The 20,492-nt window shown below is 40.0% G+C and overlaps 2 protein-coding genes across 4 annotated transcripts in view; one reads left to right on the top strand and one right to left on the bottom strand.

Moving 5' to 3' along the window:
* atp6v1d (ATPase H+ transporting V1 subunit D) overlaps positions 1-5,290 on the top strand; it is a 34,998-nt gene extending 29,708 nt beyond the window's left edge. Inside the window, exons 8-9 of the mRNA XM_072266537.1 lie at positions 4,551-4,629; positions 4,776-5,290. Of these exons, the coding sequence (XP_072122638.1) occupies positions 4,551-4,629; positions 4,776-4,914 (218 nt within the window). The 3' untranslated portion in view covers positions 4,915-5,290. The remainder of the gene's footprint in view (positions 1-4,550; positions 4,630-4,775) is intronic.
* Positions 5,291-10,416: 5,126 nt separating this feature from the next.
* The window catches only part of pals1a (protein associated with LIN7 1, MAGUK p55 family member a), an 83,190-nt gene continuing 73,114 nt past the window's right edge, over positions 10,417-20,492 (bottom strand). For all 3 annotated transcript variants that reach the window (XM_072266493.1, XM_072266501.1, XM_072266510.1), the window contains exons 12-15: positions 18,697-18,864; positions 18,418-18,620; positions 17,259-17,369; positions 10,417-13,470 (exon numbers count right to left, since the gene is read on the bottom strand). In XM_072266493.1, the coding sequence (XP_072122594.1) occupies positions 13,294-13,470; positions 17,259-17,369; positions 18,418-18,620; positions 18,697-18,864 (659 nt within the window). In that variant the 3' untranslated portion in view covers positions 10,417-13,293. The remainder of the gene's footprint in view (positions 13,471-17,258; positions 17,370-18,417; positions 18,621-18,696; positions 18,865-20,492) is intronic.

The following is a 20,492-nucleotide window of genomic DNA, read 5'->3' as shown; positions in this document are numbered from 1 at the left end:
GGTTTTCCTCAGTTGAGTACATGAGGGTCTGCCTCTGCCAGAGGTGGTTCAAATGTAGTGGAGTCCAAATTAAGTGTCCACCACTGGGGGGGTTGGTTGTTCGTTAGTCCCAGGGTGATGCCCTTGTCCGTGCATAGAAACTCGACTTCCAACGGACAGAGCAAGTCTCACTCTGCTAGATTACACCCCAGACTGGTGGTGACTGTAAAGGAAACCTCACACTGGGTCCCTGGATTTCCACCTGCAGTGGCTGGGTGTGTGAATATGTACGTTCCGTGCCTTCAAACCCAGAGTGATTGTAGCGTCGCACAGCTGGTATCCCTTTTCCTATACCATCATAAATGGAATTAGAATTGCAGCATCTTGCAATGTTATATTGGGCTCTTCCTGAGCGGTGGTACTCACGGTAGGAAGCATCCTTGCTTGTCAATCTCTAATCAGGTTGTTGTCCCCACCTGTCCCTTGGTAGGTTTTTGTTCCCATTTCTGCTTCCCAGATATAGCCCTCTCGCATCCTTCTTCCTGCTGAACATATTCGCCTTTAATGTTAGTTCCCTTCAGGGTTGATCGGGATTTGAAAGCTGGGTCCCAGTAATATGTCAAAGCTTGTCGCATTCGATTTCGGTTATTGTCAGGCTAATCCATATTATTAGTTTTAATCCTGTTAGCTAACTTAGTTGGTAAGCACTTGAGCAGTAGGGCATTAAACTGGGGGAACGGATTCCCATTATTAAAGGCTTGGTCTCCTACAAAAGTCCCAGGCTCAGGTTTGCATTCAAGTACTTTAGTGATACTTAGAGGTTGTTAGAGAGCCTTCCCAAAGGCTTGAATAATCCAGTCTGTTTGTTCATTCTCATTGTGGATTCCCACCTGTGACTCCTGATAGGTTTGATATCTTAATTCTGCCTTCCATTTCTGCCCCTCATCAGATGAGAGAACAGTGCAGCAAAGATCAAATAAATCTTGTGGGGTCGCATTATACATTTGCATAATACTGCGGACATACTAAGCAAACTGTGCTGGTTCTTTTCTATCGGGGGCCTGATTCATGATCGTTATCATCTCTTGAGGCTTCCAGAGTTCATACAAGAGTTACGGAGGGATGTCCTCCTCGGCTGCTCGTGGACTGGGCAGCATTTGGGTAGGCAGTTGTCTCTGTGGAGCCCTTAACTCTGGGGTTTTATTGGATTCTTCCCTTCCCTGCCGCTGCTGTTTTACCCGAGCGGCCACCGTATCTGAGTACTGGGAGGATTGGGGTTCGGAAGCACTGGGTGCACTCGGCCTCTGGTAAGGTGGGGGATAAGGTGGGTGCCCAATCCTCATCGCGGTCACTGTCCTTAAACAGGGTCGGTATGCCAGATATGGGTTCAGGATCCCATATTGGCCCTAGATCTACACACGCAGCACAGCCAATTTTAAACCTTCCTGTCTGTCTTTATCTGCTGTTGCCTGTGTTCTTTGTTTCTCGTTCTTGCTTTCTTCTCCCTTCTACCCATTAGCACTTTGCCTGCAGTGTCTCCCAACTCTTGGGAGTCCTTTCTGCCGTACATACCTCTATCCCTTTATCACATGTATTATTCCTCCAGCTGGCCAGTAAGGTACCATTCCATTTAGTGTAGGCTGTACCTTTCCATTCTTTAATCAATAATTTTCACTTTTTACCGGAATTCTTTTCCTAAATTAAATTTACTGCTTGTTTCCCCTGGTGGCCACACTGTTTCCCTAGTTTCTTTGTTGGCGCTGCACTTAACATCCAGAGGTCCTTTTCTTATCCGATATTTGTTCACACACAGCTGTATCAAGGGCCTGTCCCATTATTTCCCTTATCAGTTGTTCTTATTTATCAAGTCAAGTATATAGCACATTTAAAAACAACCCACGTTGACCAAAGTGTTGTACAAAGTAAAGCAAGTAGCCAAATACACGAAACACAGACAACGAGGCAAACAGCTTATAGACACAAAATACACAACACAAGGGCCTAGGCACAAGCCATTGGGTGAGAAATTTAGCCAGCCAGCCTGCCTCCCCCTTAATCAATTTCAACCGGCCATATTATCAGGAGGCAGCTGATGTGGTCAAATCAGTCAGGTAGCGGTGGCCGCCTCTCCTGACCGGAGTCCCCAGTCCGACTCTTTCCTTAGGAACAATACAGAGTACCTAATGTCACCCTCAGCATTTAATTCTCACAAAAACTGCTAGCCTATTTTTCGTTAATACTCGCAAAAAAAAACAACTCTCACATACTCTGGAGGCCTTTCCTCCTTTATCCTGAACTTGTCTCATTAAATCTCAACCAGCCATATTTCTGCTGCCAAGGTGAGAATTTTACCGGGCTGCCAGTCTCGTATTTTTTTTTTACAAATTTCAACCGGCCATATCTTGAGACATGTGCAACCCCTTTTCCGAATCATCAAATTTCAACTGGCCGTATCCTGTCACCCGCAGCAATGTAAGAGAGACAACTGCTTACCTTAAATTCTGTATCCAAACGGGTCGTCTGATCCTGTCAAGGTACCAGTCCCAATGGGCGCGGGGCAAAAATGTTCAGTCGGACACAAGGAGTAGCTAGAGGTAAACTACCTCAGGGCACCCAGCTACTCATTTGTGTTCGTTTCAAGCCCCGTCACTTACTCAGTCCAGAGAGACATTCCCTATGTTGGGATCTGAGTCACAGCACCAAACGTAAATGTAAATTTGCTGGATCAAATAACGATAGCACAAGAAGATCATTATTTATCTCTTCACCCGGCAAGTGAACTTGGACCCAACATCTCATCTCTCCAACAGTTCAACAAGTTCACTGTCTGATGTCAGAATTGTTAGAAGTGATAAGGCCACTGATACAAAAGAACAATCAGTTTGATAGACACTCCAGGCACCTTAATTAAAGAAAGGAATGTCCCACCTGGTTTGTTGGAGCCACAACTTAATTACAAAGATAAGAACATACATCAAATTTATGCTTTAATTGATAAAGGAATGTCCTGTCTAATTTCCATCAGGTACTGCCTTTTGTCAAAATCAAAAGGTGTGAAAAGCCAGGAGCCATGTGGATCTGGGTGAACTTTAACTCTTATCTTGCTCCAAAGAAAGCAACTGTGAGACATTATTCAAACACACTGCAGTCACAGACATAGTCAATACTCAACCCATTGTTTACAAGAATCTGAGAATCCCTCATTCCCATAAACTTTATCAGGGAGGCTTGTACCATGATGGAGCTGTAACTGTCTGTAGCCTCTTGAGATCCTGTCCATTGGAACCTCCATATCAGGTGATGATGCAACCAGTAAGAATGCTATCCGTGGTACATCTTGTAGATTAGTACTGATGTTGAATGCTGAGGTAATAAATAAACTGCAGCCTGATATGGGAATTGCTATTGTCCATGTGATCCAAGGCAGAAGTAAAGCCAGTGAGATAATATCATCCAGCAGGCGGCGCGGCATGGCAGCAGCGGCCTTTCGGATCTGGTGCTACTTTAGTTTTTTAATTTGATTTTAAGGCACAATTATGGTTTAGGGCAATGGATAACAGAGCAACTATCTACCATCGTCAGATACTGCTACAATACAGAGATCGCCCAAAAACAAACCTTCATGAAGATCTGCTGGTTAAGTTGCGCGACCTCAGCTTGTTGAGGGAATTGGGCCTGCAGTCCTCGGAGTTGCCTGATGCTGGTGGCCGGAGGTGGGGACGTCGTAAGCGGTGTGCGAGGAAGCGGAAGCAAGGTGAGCGGGCAGGAGTCCGTGTCAGGTAAAAAGTAAGCCCTAGTTGGCCGGCTCTCCCGTCCATTCTGCTCTCCAATGGACATTAAATTGGACTGCATCCGACTTCAACGAAATACTCGGCGGAGTACAGAAACGGATGGAATCCCGGACTCAGCTGTCTATGTAACAGTCTTTTCCCCCAAGCCATCGGACTACCAACCTACTGCCCTCTGCTGTGCCTATTGTCTTGTTTATTATTTATTGTAATGCCTGCACTGTTCTGTGTACTTTATGCAGTCCTGGGTAGGTCTGTAGTCTAGTGTAGTTTTTGTGTTGTTTTACGTAGTTCACTGTAGTTTTTGATGTTTTTGTATTGTTTCATGTAGCACCATGGTCCTGAAAAAAGTTGTCTTGTTTTTACTGTGTACTGTACCAGCAGTTATGGTCGAAATGACAATTAAAAAGTGACTTGACTTGACTTGATCTGTGGTAGATATGTTGTGGCAGTAAACAGATTGGAACAGGTCCAGGTCCTTGTTCAGGTAGGAATTAATTCTAGCTATGACCAACTTCCTAAAGCACTTCATCACAGCAGATGTGAGTGCTACCAGGCAATAGCTGTTTAAGGCAGTGACTAGAAAGAAATGGACAAGTGGAAATTGTACAGTAATTTTTAACACACTTCTGCTATCAAGTCTACAATAATGTTAAAGTTAAGACTGGTAGGTGTCAAAAGTGAACATAGAAAACAAGTTTGCATTCACAGAACAATTGAACAAACAATGATCAAATACTGTCCATATACTAAACAACTACTCACTGTTCTATTTTACTTCAGTGATAATTCCTCGTATTGAACGCACTTTGTCTTATATCATTACTGAGTTGGATGAAAGAGAAAGGGAGGAGTTCTACAGGTAAGTGGTGTGATTTTGTTCTTTGCACTACCTGTTGGTTTTGTTACTAGGTTAAGCATCCTAGAGTGCTGTTTTGTGTATTTTAAGAAAAATCTAAGGATTGAGATATTATTGAATGCATTAAGCAATGTCCACTTTATGTGCAGATTGAAAAAGATCCAGGAAAAGAAAAAACAGTTGAAGGAAAAGAGAGAAAAAGAACAGGAAGGTCGTAGACTAAACCATGATAATGTACCAGCCAACCTGCTTGAAGATGAAAAGGATGAGGACCTGCTCTTTGACTAATTAATTGCATACCATTTATTGAAGCAGCAAGTACTGAGCTTAAAATTTAAATAGTGATGTTTATGTATGTGTTCTATTTAATAGTGTTGATTTGCAAACCTAATTGCATTAGTCAAGTGGAACCTGTTTTGCAAGTTCATAAGTTTTTATTTTATGTAAGCAAAACATCTGATTCTTGCACATTTATTGTGCTGTATGGTTATATAATTATTCACTGTTATCCTTTACAATGTGCTAATAAAACACATTCCTTGCAGACTAAGTTGATTAAATGCTTTGGAAAAATCAGTGTTAAAAGGATCAAATATTTTGTATATATTTTGGTTCATGTACTTTCAAATTCTGTGAGCAATCTGCATAAAGATAATTAAAGTAATACTGAAATGTGTTTGCAGTTCTTTGAATAAGTCGTGAAATAATCACGAGGTAGATCACTTTAAAATACTTCTTGTTATCTTCCTTTTAGTAATTAAATTCTCAATTTTTAAATTATTTATGCATGGTTACTGCATACAGATAATTTCCAACCCCCCCCCGAATTTGACCCAGTGTGGACACTAGAAAAGTGATGTAAAAGGAAGAGCCCACTTTTCTCTGTTGAACTACATCCATATGTTCTCATGACTACTCTATACCTCCATTAAATAACTCAAGATCCAATGCTAATCAAAAGAATGATTGTGTGGAGTAAAGGAACTAGATTCAAAGTGCTTACACATTTCAAAGTGGCCATAAACTTATAAAATTCAATATTGGTACTTTACTTAAGAGGCAATACGGCTTTATTATCTTTACTTTGACTTGTGTCTGTTTTGTTCTTTCCAAAATGTGAATTCAATTATCACTAGGAAGGAAAACAAATTAAACATTCTGACCTTTGCACCTTTCCATATCCTCTCTGTAGAAGGAAGGAAGAGATATTATCCTGCAGTGAGGAGTTGAAAGTTAAACATCAAAACCTGTAGCACACCAAACCAAATCTATAAATAATAAGTATTTATGCTGGTCTGAGGAAAACTGGTATCTATTTAATTGAAACAGAAGCTTGACTCCAAACTCTTACTGCTTCTTCCCTTCATCTAGCCTGTTCTCTCTCCTACTAAGCATAGCTTTCCCATAATCATATCTCCTTCCCACCTCTCTCCACTTTGAAGAAAAAAAAATCGAGCAGCCATTTTCAATAGATGCTCTTATGAACAAATCTACAACATCTTAAAAAACATGATAATTGAATTGACACGAACATAGTTTGGCTAGTTTAAACCAGTTAATTCGAAATGATAAATTTGCTGTTATCTGATGATGCTCCTACTGAGTTACTGCTGCAGTGATAGGGAATTCCATAACCAGGAGTAAGCATGAGACTTTGTGGACACAATAGACACCCCCAGATGCTATGTTGCCTCCTACGGGCTGGGGCCATCTCAGATTGGGTCTGTGACATTCTAGAGGGGGAGCGGCCAGAAGTCTTGGTGCATATTGGTACCAATGACATGGGTAGGAAAAGCGAGATCCTGAAGAGGGATTCTAGGGAGCTAGGTAGAAAGATGAAGAGCAGGACCTCTAGCGTAGCAATGTCTGGGTTACTGCCTGAGCCATGCACCAATGTGATTAAGAATAGGATGATTTGGCAGATGAAGGAACCCGAAGGGAGGCTGCAGAAAGTCTTGGACAGAATAGGAGAATAGGCAAAGAAGTAGCGGTGTCAGGACACGTATGGTCATGCACTTGGCAAAAAGGAATAAAAGCAGACACTATTTTCTAAAGAGGCAGAAAATTAAAAAATCTTAGATGCAAAGGGTCTTGGGAGTCCTCATGCAGGATTCCCTAAAGATCAATTTCCAGGTTGAGTTGGTGGTGAGGAATGCAAATGCAATGTTCCCATTGATATCGAGAGGACTAGAATATAAAAGGATGTAATGCTGAGGCTTTATAAGGCGCTGGTGAGGCCTCACTTGGAGTATTGTGAGCAGTTTTAGGTCCCTTATTTAAGAAAGGATGTGCTGACATTGGGAGAGGTTCATGAGAATGATTCTGCGAATCAAAGGTTTATCGTATGAGGAGTGATTGATGGCTCTGGGCCTTTACTTGCTAGAATTCAGATGAATGGGCGGATATAATTGAAACCTATCAAATGTTGAAAGGCAGCAGGTAGGGTGGATGTGGAGAGGATGTTTCCTATGCTGGGGGAGGTCTAGGACCATAGCCACAACCTCAGAATAGAGGAATGTCCATTTAGAACCAGAGTAATTTCTTTAGCCAGAGGGTAGTGAATCTGGAATCAGTTGCCACAGGCTGCTTGTTTCTCGGCAACATCAACGACAAAAAAAAACACTTGGAAAACACACAACTGACACTATATCAAAAACTGTTCGCTCTAAGCACTGTGTAGTGTCTAATGACTACACAAGTACATGTGACTGATACTAGTTAGAACCAAATCAGCAACAGTGTTGCCCCAATTAAGCGGCATAGTGTCCCAAATATGCAAAGGGAATCATGGCTGTTTTCTCAATTTGTTCTATTAAGAATTGTCAGTAATAAGTGGCTGCCCTGATTTACAAAATGCCCAATCGATAGGAATCCACGGTATATGATAACATTAGCAACAATGTACTGGAAATATTTGTTGCACTTAAATGATAGATTTGAAGAGGTGTGAACTCAAGAGCTGCAAAGCAAATGCTGGGTAGAGGGGATTAGGCTGGATAATTGTTTCAATTGACAAGATGGAAATGGATGATTATTTATTCATTAAGCTGCATCCATATTGGCATAGGTAAATTTAAGGATGTGAATGGAGAAAATCAAAACTTATTTAGACAGAAGCAGAGAACCCAACAAGTATTTATAGAAGTAGGAATTTATTCAATTTACTTAAAGCATGACCTTAAATTTAACATTAGAAAGATCAATTCAAATTTTTTCCTGATGTTAATTATTTTTCTCAATTCTTTTAATCTGTCTTAGCCTTTGTAATCATAACAGCACTTCAACGTCAACCAACAAATAAGGATTTGCAAAAGTTCAATGTGTACTTACTATGTGCTCATCTTGACACTCCCTTGGGATCAAGTATGGCTTCTTCTCCAATTGTAAAATGGCTGATGAGGCCAATCTAGGATCTTTGGGGTCCACCATCAATCTTATAGGTGGTGGTGAACTATTGTTTAACAATGAACTTTTGCACCTGAAATTCTCACTGCCTTTTCAAATATTTTACTTGAATTTAGAACAGTTATGGGCCACAGAATCCCCCATGTCACTGGGTCATTTTGAAGGCTTTGAAAATGCAGTATTTTCTTGTCCTGCCACGTATTATTCTGAAATGGAGTTTATCATTTCGGGACACAGCTGCTAGACTAGCAAACAATGCAGCCCTTCAACAGAACCAGCTAAGTTCATTTACAGTTACAGTGCAAGGGAAATTAGTTCAGGTAAAAATTCAGATGCTGGTTCACGCCTAGCCAGTAAATTTGGGAAGGTTTTACAGATACAGCATTGGTGATACTTTTCCAGTGTTTTGAGACTCTGTAGTGGGTAGCCTATGACTTGGAACTGGAGGGCATTAAACAATAGTATCTGGCAGAACATGAACTTCTGCATCAGTGTGAGGTCTTGATGTTCAAACACTCTACCTTCTCTCAGTCAAAGGCGCAATTTCGCTTTTGCTGCACCTGGAGATATGTGAAACCATTCATCTGTCGATCTCTCTGACTTGCTGCGCTCTATCAGTTTTTTCTTGATTGATTTTTGGCTAATTGGCTTTGTGGCTAATGAGGTCCTAGATCTCTTGTTCTCAAACCAGTGTTGCTGCTTTCAGAAAGACAAACAGTAGTTTCTTTGCAGGTATTAATTCAGGTGGTTGGGGCTTGTCAAGGTTCCACAAAGTAAATCATGAAGAGCTGCCTTTTTGAAGTTTTTCAAACCTTCAGTGTTTTGTTTTCTTGCAGCAACACTCCTTTTCCTGCCCGTTTTGGGGTCAGGCTGAAGATAAAGGGAATTTGGTCATCAAATAATTACATTGAGCATTTTTTGTTCAAAGGCGTCATAAGGGTGTTGCAGTGAGCCTTTTCATAGTCTCTAGTTAAAAAAAACATTAGCTATGACAAGACACACAAAATGCTGCAGGAAGACCTCAGCAGTCCAAGTAGAATCTATGGAAAGAAAAAGTACTGTTGACGTTTCAAGCCGAAACCCTTCGGCAGGAATAATACTATCTGGCAGAACATGAACTTCTGCATTGGGGCGAGGTCTTGATGTTCAAATACTCCTCCTTCTCTGAGCCAAAGGTGCAATTTCATTTTTGCTGTGCTAGAAATATGTGAAGCCATTCATCTGTCAATCTCTCTGACTTGATGTCATGCCAAAGGGTTTCAGCCCAAAACGTTGGCTGTACTTTTTTCTCCAGATGCTGAGTTCCTCCAGCATATTGTGTGTGTTGCTCGGATTTCCAGCATCTGCAGATGTTCTCGTTTGTGAATTATGACAAGACTATGTTCCAAGCATTTTGCTCCAAGATTACTTCCAATGAAGTTAGCCTCAACAACTCTCTCCTAATCAATCATGCCTTACCAGAGGACTGTGCCTTTTCCAACCTTGGCATTGAAGTTCTGAGGAGAGTCAGTTCATTCCAAAGTTGAGGTGTACATATTGATGACTGTAGCATACAGGTTGCATATTGGAGTGAGCTGGAAAGTGCATAAGATGAAAGAATTGCTAGAGATGTCAATGTAAATTGGCAGTGAACAGTAAGCACTGGGAATTCACACAAAATGCTGGAGGAACTCAGTAGGCCAGGCAGCATCTATAGAAAAGTGTACACAGTTGATGTTAGGGCCGAGACCCTTCAATGAGACACTTCCCATGTCCGTAAAGCACTGGGAATTATCTTGGGAACAAGCTTGGGGTTTTTACAACAGCTTTGTTAAAACAAAAATGTACTCGAGTTAGTGCAAACTGGCTGTGTATAAAGGAAACAGGTATCTCATATCACTGTAAGATGCAGCATGCAGGTTTTTCAGTTCATCATTATCTCTGCCAATTCCACCTTAGTTAGACAGTTACATGTCATGAATAATATTCTGCAATACTATGCAACATAAATTTACTTACTACATTTGCAATGAAAAATAATTAAAATTTAGACATTAACAATTTTGTCCCACCCAAAACAATTGGCTCATGGAATTTGTAACCTTGGGATAATGAGAGAGCTCTGGTTTTCAAAATTCTCTTAATCTTTTCAACTTTCAATAATTAAGCACACCCTATCTTCGTTATATGTGGGGGATACGTTCCTCGCAGTCAACTCATAGTATGGAAAACGCATAATGTGAATAATTATTTAAATGGAGAAAATAAGGATGCATTCTGGAGGGCTTCCTAAATATGTTTTACCTGTAATTTATTCACATTTTCATACCAATATGACACAAAAGCAGTACCACAAGGCAACATTCGTATTATATTTCATCAATTTAAGGTAATATTCAATGTAATAAATCACAGAAAGTTAACATACTAGGGTGTACAGTGCTCACCAACAGTGTCAGGTATGTTGGCTCCGGGAGATGAGTGGTTGTGCAGTGGTGTCGAGTAGCTTTACATGGATGAGGTGGATGGTTGTGGGTCATCAGGATCATCAAGGACTGCAAGGGGTGAAAGAAGACTCACAGAACTCTCAGAATTGCCGGCAGCAGGAGATGGCACCGGTTTGAAGAAAGTGGTGGGGGTTGTTTGCTTGGCAGCATTTTGTTTTTCAGCATAAATTTGCTTGTAGGGAAGAAGGATTGACTGCAGGGAACAACTGAAATGCTGACTCTGTTCTAAACCTGGGTCCATGCCCATTACCATTTGTGCCAAGTGTTCCTCAGCCTTAAAAAATTCTGCCAGTTGCTTGACCAGTGACCTATGCTTTCTTGTTAGCTGCCCAGTGGACAGGAAGCATATTCTTACTCAAACCCTTCAGAGCATGGGGGTTTAGTGAATGGTAAACTAAGGCAGGCTTCATTTTACAGTCTCCTTCGACATGGGAACACATAAACAGAGTTAATTTATCCTTTGCTGCCTTGAAACCTGACGCAGTCTTTTCATCCTTACATATTTAAGTGCGTTTCGGCATACACTTCCAAAAAAAGCCTGGTCTCGTCTGCATTAAACACCTACTTTGGTGTGATGCCTAACTCAGCTATCATAGCCCGCAACTACAAAGGGTAGCGTTCAGCAGCTTCGTGGTCAGCACTAGCTCGCTCACCATGCACAGCTAAGTTGTGAAGCCTGTGACGATTAACAAACTTAGAAAACCATCTCCTACTTGCACTAAAGCTAACTATATCACTTGACACTTCCTCACTAGCCTCTGAACAAAGGTGACCATAAATTTCCAAAGCTTTCACACGAAGATGATTGGAACTGGGTGTTGTTTTCTTCTTTGTTTCATTCTCAATGTACAAACTCAACATTTTCTCCATTTTTGTCATAATCCAGTTACGCACTTGGTAACTGTCTTTGAAGACACTTGTGATGAATCAATCACTGCACTTTTTATTTTCTCAGCATTTTTCTTTATGTTTCTGATCGTGGAAGTAGCGTCCCAGAGCTGTGTTACCTTCACCCGACGCGGCCCTGTTTATAATTTCCAGCTTATTTTTCAAGTGTTAAAGCCGTTCTCTGCTACTTGGCTGATGGCCCAGGACTTGACATAGGACACTTAGGAGGCATAGTTAAATATTTCAAGCACGAAGTCAGTGCACCGTAGGTAATAACAACAAAAGTTTAAGAGCGCAAGATCCAACATCCACACGCTGCCAAAATGCAAGACTGGCAGGAGTGAGACTGTGAGGCGTGCGCCCTAACTTGTATTGGCGGGAAAGCGGCGCTTCTCGTCCCAATAGCCTCGCATAACTATGAGTTTTGGACGCACATAAGGAGAGGTTGGTAGAAATAGGTTCGATGCATAACTGTGAATCCACATTGTCTGAAGATGCATATAACGAGGATAGGGTGTATCAAACTTTCAAGTTCTGGATGACTTCATTCTCACCGATGCCCTTTCTGATCTTTCCAAGATTTAAAGAAAATGCATATCACTTTAATGAGCTCCAAATCAGGCAGGAGTGATTTGTTTTATTGAAAATCTACAAATACACTTTTACATTATTCTGTGTGGTCAAGTGTCTGGAAATAATTTCTATAATTAGAGTGTAGATATATTGCCAGCTGAGGCTGTACCCTGAATATGGATAGACTCATGTTAAAATATGCATAATTTGCACATGGCACATCCAAACATTTGCCCAAAGGATTTCAAAAGAACGAAGGGTGTACAGATAAATTGGCATGTTCTCAAACCCCGACTGCTGACCCATCAATAAAATTAAATATCCCAATTACTTATACAGCTATTAATGCTTAACCCCTTTCAAACACGCTGCTTTGCTTTATACAAACAAATAGATATTAAATGCACCATCTCCAATGTCTCTGCTGGTTTAATACTGGAAAAATCATTTGCATAAAACAAAAACAAAACATGCATCATTCATAAATTGTTCAGTGAATTTTAGCCAGAAACAGTGTCATTAAATTCCAGTGTTTAAAAGCCATTCTCAAAAATAAGAGAAATTGCATTACTATCTAGATTTCATGTAAAAGATTCTACCAGACTCAGTCATTTTAATTAAAATATTCACATTTGACGATTGCGCTTTTTAAAAGGCAGCTGCTTAGGATGTACGCTGTGCCAATTATTAACTATGTACAGTAGTTACATTCAATAATTCTACTCCAGTCCATGATCAAACTTGCTGATCGTTAGTGACAATGTATTAGTCTGCACAAATTAGGTTCACACATATACACTCTTTAAAAACAAATCATCAAGTCTTTCAACTGAGCAAAACTGCCCAAAACTAAAGTGTCTTTCTGTTATGACGAACCAGAATCTATTATAATGTAAAAAAATCTATGCTGTGGAATTCGTGAATTCTATTTTCCATAAAAAATATAGGCATACTTTTCTCACAAAAAGACCTTGAACAGTGTGTGTCAAATTATCATCAATCGAGGCTGTAACCTAAACAAAATAAAAAATACTGCACCTAAAAAGGTTAAATCTGTAGTCTGAAGACATGTATATATACAGTGCGATTCAGAGATAGCTAATGACAGAAGAGTATCTATATTTACATTATAAATAGCTTCCATAATAGTAATTATACAAGTATTTCTACTGCCAATTTCTGGCATAAACTGGAATGTTCAATAGTCAATCCCTGCCAACCCCCAACCCCACCCTCTACTGCTCCAGTTAATCATCATTTTCTGATAAACCTTCATTTTTTTTTTCATTTTAAAAAAATGTCCTGTTATTTGTTTTCACCGAAGCCATGAAGACGGGACCCACTGAGGTTCTGTGTCAAGTTTATTTATGAGGCGAACTAACTCTTGATATGCCTTTTCCAAGTCCGTATTAACAATTGCTGCATCAAAATAGTGTCCATAGTTCTGCTCCATTTCCCTGGCCTTTTCTATGATATCCCGCAAATCTTCAGGCTACAAAATAAAAATAAAAGATGTTTGGTATAGTTCTAGCAGCAGCATTTACATAGCAAAAGATTACCTGCTCTATATTAAATCACTAAAGGGTTAATTAGAATGTTTATAGACCCAAAGTAAAATTAAATGTATTCACTCCAGTTTCTCAGACAAACTGTGAGGCAAGTACCTTAAAGTCCTTTCTGAACCAACACCCCGGCATCATCTGTCATGGACAGATCACATTTTCCTTTCTATCAATTACGGAAATGCATTATTTTAACCTGGATTGCAGTATCTCAAATAATGTTCAATTTTACAATTAACTTACTTGCCTCTCTGTTTCTGATTCCCTCCAAAATCAATACATTCTTGTATTTGCACACAATATGTTGGGGGACCAGAGCTGGAGCTGCATGACCTATACATCATTTGGAAGAATGTGAAGTTGATAGGTAAGAGCTACAGAGAGGCAATCACACACCTAAATTACAAGAGACAGTCAGCTGGAAAAGGAGTGGAAAAGGAAACAGGCATATAGCGCAAAGTACCCCTCAGGGCCGGCTGGTGTAGTGGCATCAGCAATGGTCTTCAAGGCAAATGGTCCTGAGTTCAAACTCAGTCAGGTCCCAACCTGGAGAGCAGCAGAATCTGTGCGGAAGAAAGGCCTGGCAATCTACTTCCGTATCTTGCGCATCTACCCTATAGTCCATGAGGTCACAAAGAGTTGGACTTGACGTAACGACTGAACAACAAACCCCTAAATAATAAGTATACCAATTTGGATACTGTTGGGGGTAGAGGGTGGGGTGGAATGACCTTCTAGGAGAAAGCCGCAATGACCAGGTCTCTGAACAGAGTCTGGCTCCCTGGCTCAGACTGGGGGTTGGGGGGGGGGGGGGGGGAGTTGGTGTTAGGGGAGAAAAGGATAGTGGTGGTAATACGGGATTCAATAGTTAAAGGAACAGACAGTAGATTCTGTGGATGTGATAGACTCCCAGATGGTATGTTGTGTCCCAGGTGCCAGGTTCAGGGATGTACAGATTCAGAATCAGGTTTAATATCACTGGCATATGTTGTGAAATATGTTGTTTGGGATTAGGTCCACAGCATTCTTGAGGAAGGTGAGCAGATAGAAGTTGTGATACATATTAATACCAATGACAAAGGTAGGAAAAGAGATGAGGTCCTGGAGCAGCGTACATAGGGAGCTAAAAAGCAGGACTCAAGGGTAGTAATCTCTGGATGGCTGCTTGTGCCAAACACCAGTGAGCATAAGAATAGGATGACAGGTCAGAGGCGTGTGTGGCTGAAGAATTGGTGCAGGTAAATTTGTGGATGATTATGATCTTTTCTAGGGAAGGTATGACCTGTCCAAAAAGGATGGATTACATCTGAACTCAAAGGGGACAAAAGTCCTTGCGGGCAGATTTGCAAGAGCTGTTGAAGAGGTTCACAGAAGGATGGGAACCAGAGTGATAGGTCAGAGGATAGAGCAGGTGGATACAAAGTGTAGAGAGTTTGCGAAGAAGATAAAGGTAGATGCAATGTGTAGACAGACTGTGAGGAAGGATAAGCAGTGGATAGGGAATAAATGCAGTCAGTTGGGTGGGTTGAAATATGTCTGATGTGAGAAGTATCAGGAACAAGTGCGATAAATGTAGAGCATGGATCAGTAGGGCCAGCACCGAGTTGTACTGTTCTATACATAAAATTCGATTTTTTCTCGAAACAAGAGGTAGCGCATTTTGGGGGAAGAAAGTAAGTACAGCTAAGATCAGATTCACCAGGATCTTACTGAATGGTGACATTGTTTCAAATGGCTACAAGGGTTACTCCTCCAATTTACTGGAAAGTTCCTCAAGACTGGAAGATGTCTAATGTTGTTCAATTGTATAAGGAGGGTAGCAAGGACAAGTCAGGGAGCTATAGGTTGGTTAGCTTGACAACAATTGTGGAGAAGTTACTGGAATTTTGAGGGACAAGATTGAGGAACTTAGAGCTGTTCACCCTCTCAACCCCAGATCCATTGACGTCAAAGGGGGTTAGACAGTCTCCATTCCTCCTGTAGTCCACAACCAGCTCCTTTGTTTTTGCGGCATTGAGGGAGAGGTCGTTTTCTTGACACTACTGTATCAGGGATATGACTTCTTCCCTGTAGGCTGCCTAATTATTATTTGAGATTAGGATAATCAGTGTAGTATCGTCAATTAGCAGATTGGAGCTGTGGGTGACGACACAGTCATAGGTATAGAGAGAGTAAAGGAGGGGGAAAATTGGAGAAAGGCTAAGTTTGATGGTATCAGAAAGGATCTGGCAATGTGGATTGGGACTGGATGTTTTCTGGCAAAGGTGTACTTGGTAAGAGGGGGGCCTTGAAAAGAGAAATTTTGACAGTACAAAGCTTGTATGTGCCTGTCAGAATAAAAGTTAAAGATAACAGGCTTAGGGAACCTTGGCTTTTCACGTGATAATGAGGCCCTGGTTAAGAGATTCTATTGATATGTTAAGAGCAAAAGGATTGCAAGGGACAAAACTGGTCTTCTGGAAAATCAGAATGATAATCCACGTGTGGGGCCAAAAGAGATGGGTGAGATCATAAATGGATGACTTTGCATCTCTATTTACTCAGGAGACAGATACAGAGTCCATCAATGTGAAACAAAGCAGCAGCATGATCACCTAAGTAAGTAAGTAAAGGGCAGCAGGTTCATAAATATATCTCCCGATGCCGGTTCCTCTTCAAGTCACAAAACATGGGTAAAAAAATGGTAAATGAGTTTCTCGCAGACAAATGTGATTTTATCAAATTTGGAGGTTAGAATTCAAAGTTTTCTGAATAATGAAAAGCTAGAAGTTTAGGAGATTCAGAAAACTTGGTCTTGGGACTCTGTTCACTGTTCAGTAAAATTCCATGGACAGGCATAGAAAATACTTCAATAGCTAATGAAATGCTGATTTTTTATATCCAGAGAATCAGAAAGGACAGAAGTAATGCTGCATCTATACCAAACCCCAAATTTGATGACATCTAAATTTCTTGGTCCTGGAGGGAGGAAAGTACAGGTTTACTAGAATGATGTCTAGACATCAAGGCTTAAATTTAGAAGCGAGATTCTACTAGGATTGCAGATAGTGGAACACGAAAGGACACGCGTGTTTAATTCTACTCAAAATTTCACACAGCAAGATGGATTACCATTTCAGCTAGAGTGGGAAAATCTGAGGATATTGTCTTACAATTAAGTCTAGGGCATTCAGGAACAATTGAGAAACATTCACATACAGAGCATGCAGAAATCTGGATTTTTTTCTGCAAACAGCAGGTAATATTAAATCTAAAATTGATGGGCTTATGATAACCAGATACTATCGGATAAGGAAACTAGACAGATCTTTTGTTTGGCTATGATGTTACTATATGGCATTTAGCTGGATGAGCCAATGGCTCACTCTTATTTTTACTTTCTCATGGGTGAGTGAAAAGTTAACAGGAACAAGGAGAATAAGGAGCTCAAGGTCATGCTTCATGGAATTGTAGGAGATTTTACAGCACTCTGCCAACTTAACTGCTAAACTTGTTGATAAACAGTGATCAAGAAAAGACTAGAACGTTGGAAAACTGTGCATAATGTTTAACTGGAGAAATCTAAAATACATTGCAATGAATATAAGGAATTATTATTGCTGCCGGTTCTTGACCTAAGCATAATACAACTTTTTTCTGAGGAAAAAGTACACAGGAACCCGATGAAACTGAAGTTTTAAACGTGAGGCTTTTCACGACCTATATAAAAAAATACTACCTTAGGATTTTTCCCCTCTTTGGTGAGCATTGCACGCAATCGTTCTTGGGAAGGTGGCGCAATGAAGATTATGTAAGGCTTTAAGTCAGAATTGCGCAGAATCCTCAGTGACTGCAAAATTAAAAAAAAGCAGCAAGCTTAAAAATGACCAATTCTTTCTGGGTATTTTATTATATTGTTTATTTATATGTCATTGAAATTCACCTTGTGGAACTATGAATTACTTGAAAGCCCTGGACCACTTCATCTAATGCAGGGGCTCCAATGTGGGGTCTATAAACCCCTTGCTTGGTGGTGTTTGTACATGGCATCAAAAGGTTGGGAACCCTGATCCAAAGTAACATTGTTTTTACTACAGATCATTTAAACAATAAGATGGTGTACAAGAAATTTCACGTGGATAGTTAAGCCTTCACTGTAAATTTGACAAAATCTATGCCAAATCAGGTGAGCTTTAGGACAAAAAGTGATGGTTTAAAAAAACATTTTTATTGGATTTAAAAAAAATTGATCTAAAAAAGTAACATTTGATGGCAGGACTAAAATATCTTGAAAGTGCTAATATCAAAATAAATCAATAGGATATGTCTAAGCAAACTTCAAAAGAGTACAGATGAACTTGCATAGTTTTGCTCTATAATTATCTACATGAAATAATTTTGTGTAAAATACACAAAAAGATTTTGCATTCATAATAATCAAAACACCAGGTGTTCAAGTTATTTTCAGGTTCTGGATTTACTGTTGGTAACAATTGTTTCTTTAACCACTCTACATGGCCCAATTTAAACTATTTCAGTTGTTGCTACAACATTCCCTGTATATGTTTTATTCCCAGTTGTCTCCAATGCCTGTATTATTTTTAATTCATTCAATATGAAAGTAATATTCTTTTTGTACAAAATTATCAGGATATTCAATATTAACATTTTAATTCTTCCATCAATGGAAATCTACCAGTCATAGGTGACTAAGCATGTCCATTTTCTGGCTTTGTGGTAAATCACTGATCATGAGTTTTAAGGAACCAAGTATTTTTTCTCTATACTGTATTGTTAACCCTATTTATGCAACAATTATCTCACTGGTATTGCTTTTCAAATTTCTTAATAAAAATACTGCATTGCTACTGGATTAGTTCACACACTTTATTGCTTACCTGTGTGTGTAAATTTAACAAGCAAATCTTCCCAGAGTTAATCACTTGTCGTACTGAATCAATACTGGTACCATACAAATTTTTTTCATATTCTCCATATTCGATGAATTTGTTGGTGGCAATGTCAGCTTCAAAAAACTGACGTGCCACAAAGAGGTAATCACGTCCATTCACCTCGCTATCTCTCATGGGCCGTGTTGTATCTACAAGTTTAAGAATACAAGTTAGAGAGTTCATAACAAACACTACAGTTAAACAAAAATAGTACATGTAACTTACGGGGCACTGCCGGAGCAAAACGATCAGCCTCTCTTTCCATCAGCTTCTGTCGCAGTTCATTCTGACCACAGTTTACTGGGCCAATTAAAACTATTGGCCGTTTCCTACTTGCAGGTTGGTGATAGAGTGACATTTCTTCATATGTCAATATCTCGTCATTGTCATAGTCTAGTAAGGAAGGGAGCAAGACACAGAGATCCTGAAATTAGTCAAAATACATTAAATTGTTCCTTGACAAGTTTCAGAGATTTATCCATACACATTAACATAGATTTTAGAATAAACTTCTAAATAACTTCATCAAATACTTTCTTTTATCTCATGTTAGTTTTATTGAAGCATTTAGTGCTGAGAGGGGAATAAGGAGAAGACAAATGCTAAGGTTAGGCTCCTAGACTTCATACATTTATGAACCTATATAGAAACACAGGAAACCTACAGCACAATGCTGTGCCGAACATGGCCTTACTTCAGAAATTACCTAGGGTTACCCCTAGCCCTCTATTTTTCTAAGCTTCATGTACCTATCCAGGAGCCTCTTAAAAGACCCTATTATATCTGCCTCCACCACAGTCACCGGCAGCCCATTCCACACACTCACCACTCTCTGCGTAAAAAACTTACCCCTGACATCCCCTCTGTACCTGCTTCCAAGCACCTTAAAACTATGCCCTCTCATGTTAGCCATTTCAGCCCTGGGAAAAAGCCTCTAAATATCCACACAATCAATGCCCCTCGTCATCTTATACACCTCTATCAGGTCACCTCTCATCCTCTGTCACTCCAAGGAAAAAAGGCCAAGTTCACTCAATCTATTCTCATATGGCATGCTCCCCAATCCAGGCAACATCCTTGTAAATCTCCCCTGCACCTTTTCTATGGCTTCCACATCCTTCCTGTAGTGAGGTGACCACTCTATGAAGCTGTCTTCTTTTTATACTCTTCCCACTGGTCTACCTTGCTGACGCCTGCCCAGTCGTTCCTTGATCAAACCGCTGGAGAAAAAGTGATTTCCTTTTATACTCTTCCCGCCAGCCTAACTCGCTGATGTTCACGCACAGTCGTTCCTCGATATGCCAGCTGCTGTGGCACAAAAGGACATTCTTCCCACAGAATACCAGCCAGCCCTAATGATGAACAATTCTGTACAGTGGATCTTATTCTAACAAGTTTCATCAAAGTACTACTCATCTTTTCAAGCTCATGTCAGAATAAATTAACAAATTCCTCACTGCAATTCTCCATGGTAAATCACATATTCCAGAAAGTCAGCAACTGTTTCAATAAAGTTGACAATTCTAAAGAAGTCTGTCGATTAAAATTTGACATAGCTATTTTATTTGCCATATACCTGTACACACTTTGCAACTTCAACTATGCACACTCAGCATGCTTTGACTGGGCAAGTTAACAGATAAAATTAAACATGAAAGTTCAAACCACATTTTGCAACTTGATTGTATCCACATATTGAAAATGACACCTTCTGCCCAACCTTAGTATTCATCCTTCTCGCTTTAACCCCCTTAGTATCAACTGACTTTCCTTTTTCAGTTGTTTCTTCCATTATCATTCTTGTAACATATTCCCTGCCATCCAATACGTTAGACTGTTGTTCTAACTTTAAATATCGTCTCATTTCAGAGTCTGCCTGATATTATTCAATGTTTCCAGCATTTTCTATTTTTGTTTCGGTATCTGCAATTTATGTTTTTAGTTTTCATATCTGTTCACACTCTCTCTGCTAACCAAGCCCAGATGCTAACAGGCTGCACTGAGTTTTTCTGTGCATTGTG

This window comes from Mobula birostris, chromosome 1 (assembly GCF_030028105.1).
Source record: "Mobula birostris isolate sMobBir1 chromosome 1, sMobBir1.hap1, whole genome shotgun sequence".
Classification (NCBI taxonomy): Eukaryota; Metazoa; Chordata; class Chondrichthyes; order Myliobatiformes; family Myliobatidae; genus Mobula; species Mobula birostris.
This window is presented reverse-complemented; position numbering and strand designations above follow the sequence as displayed.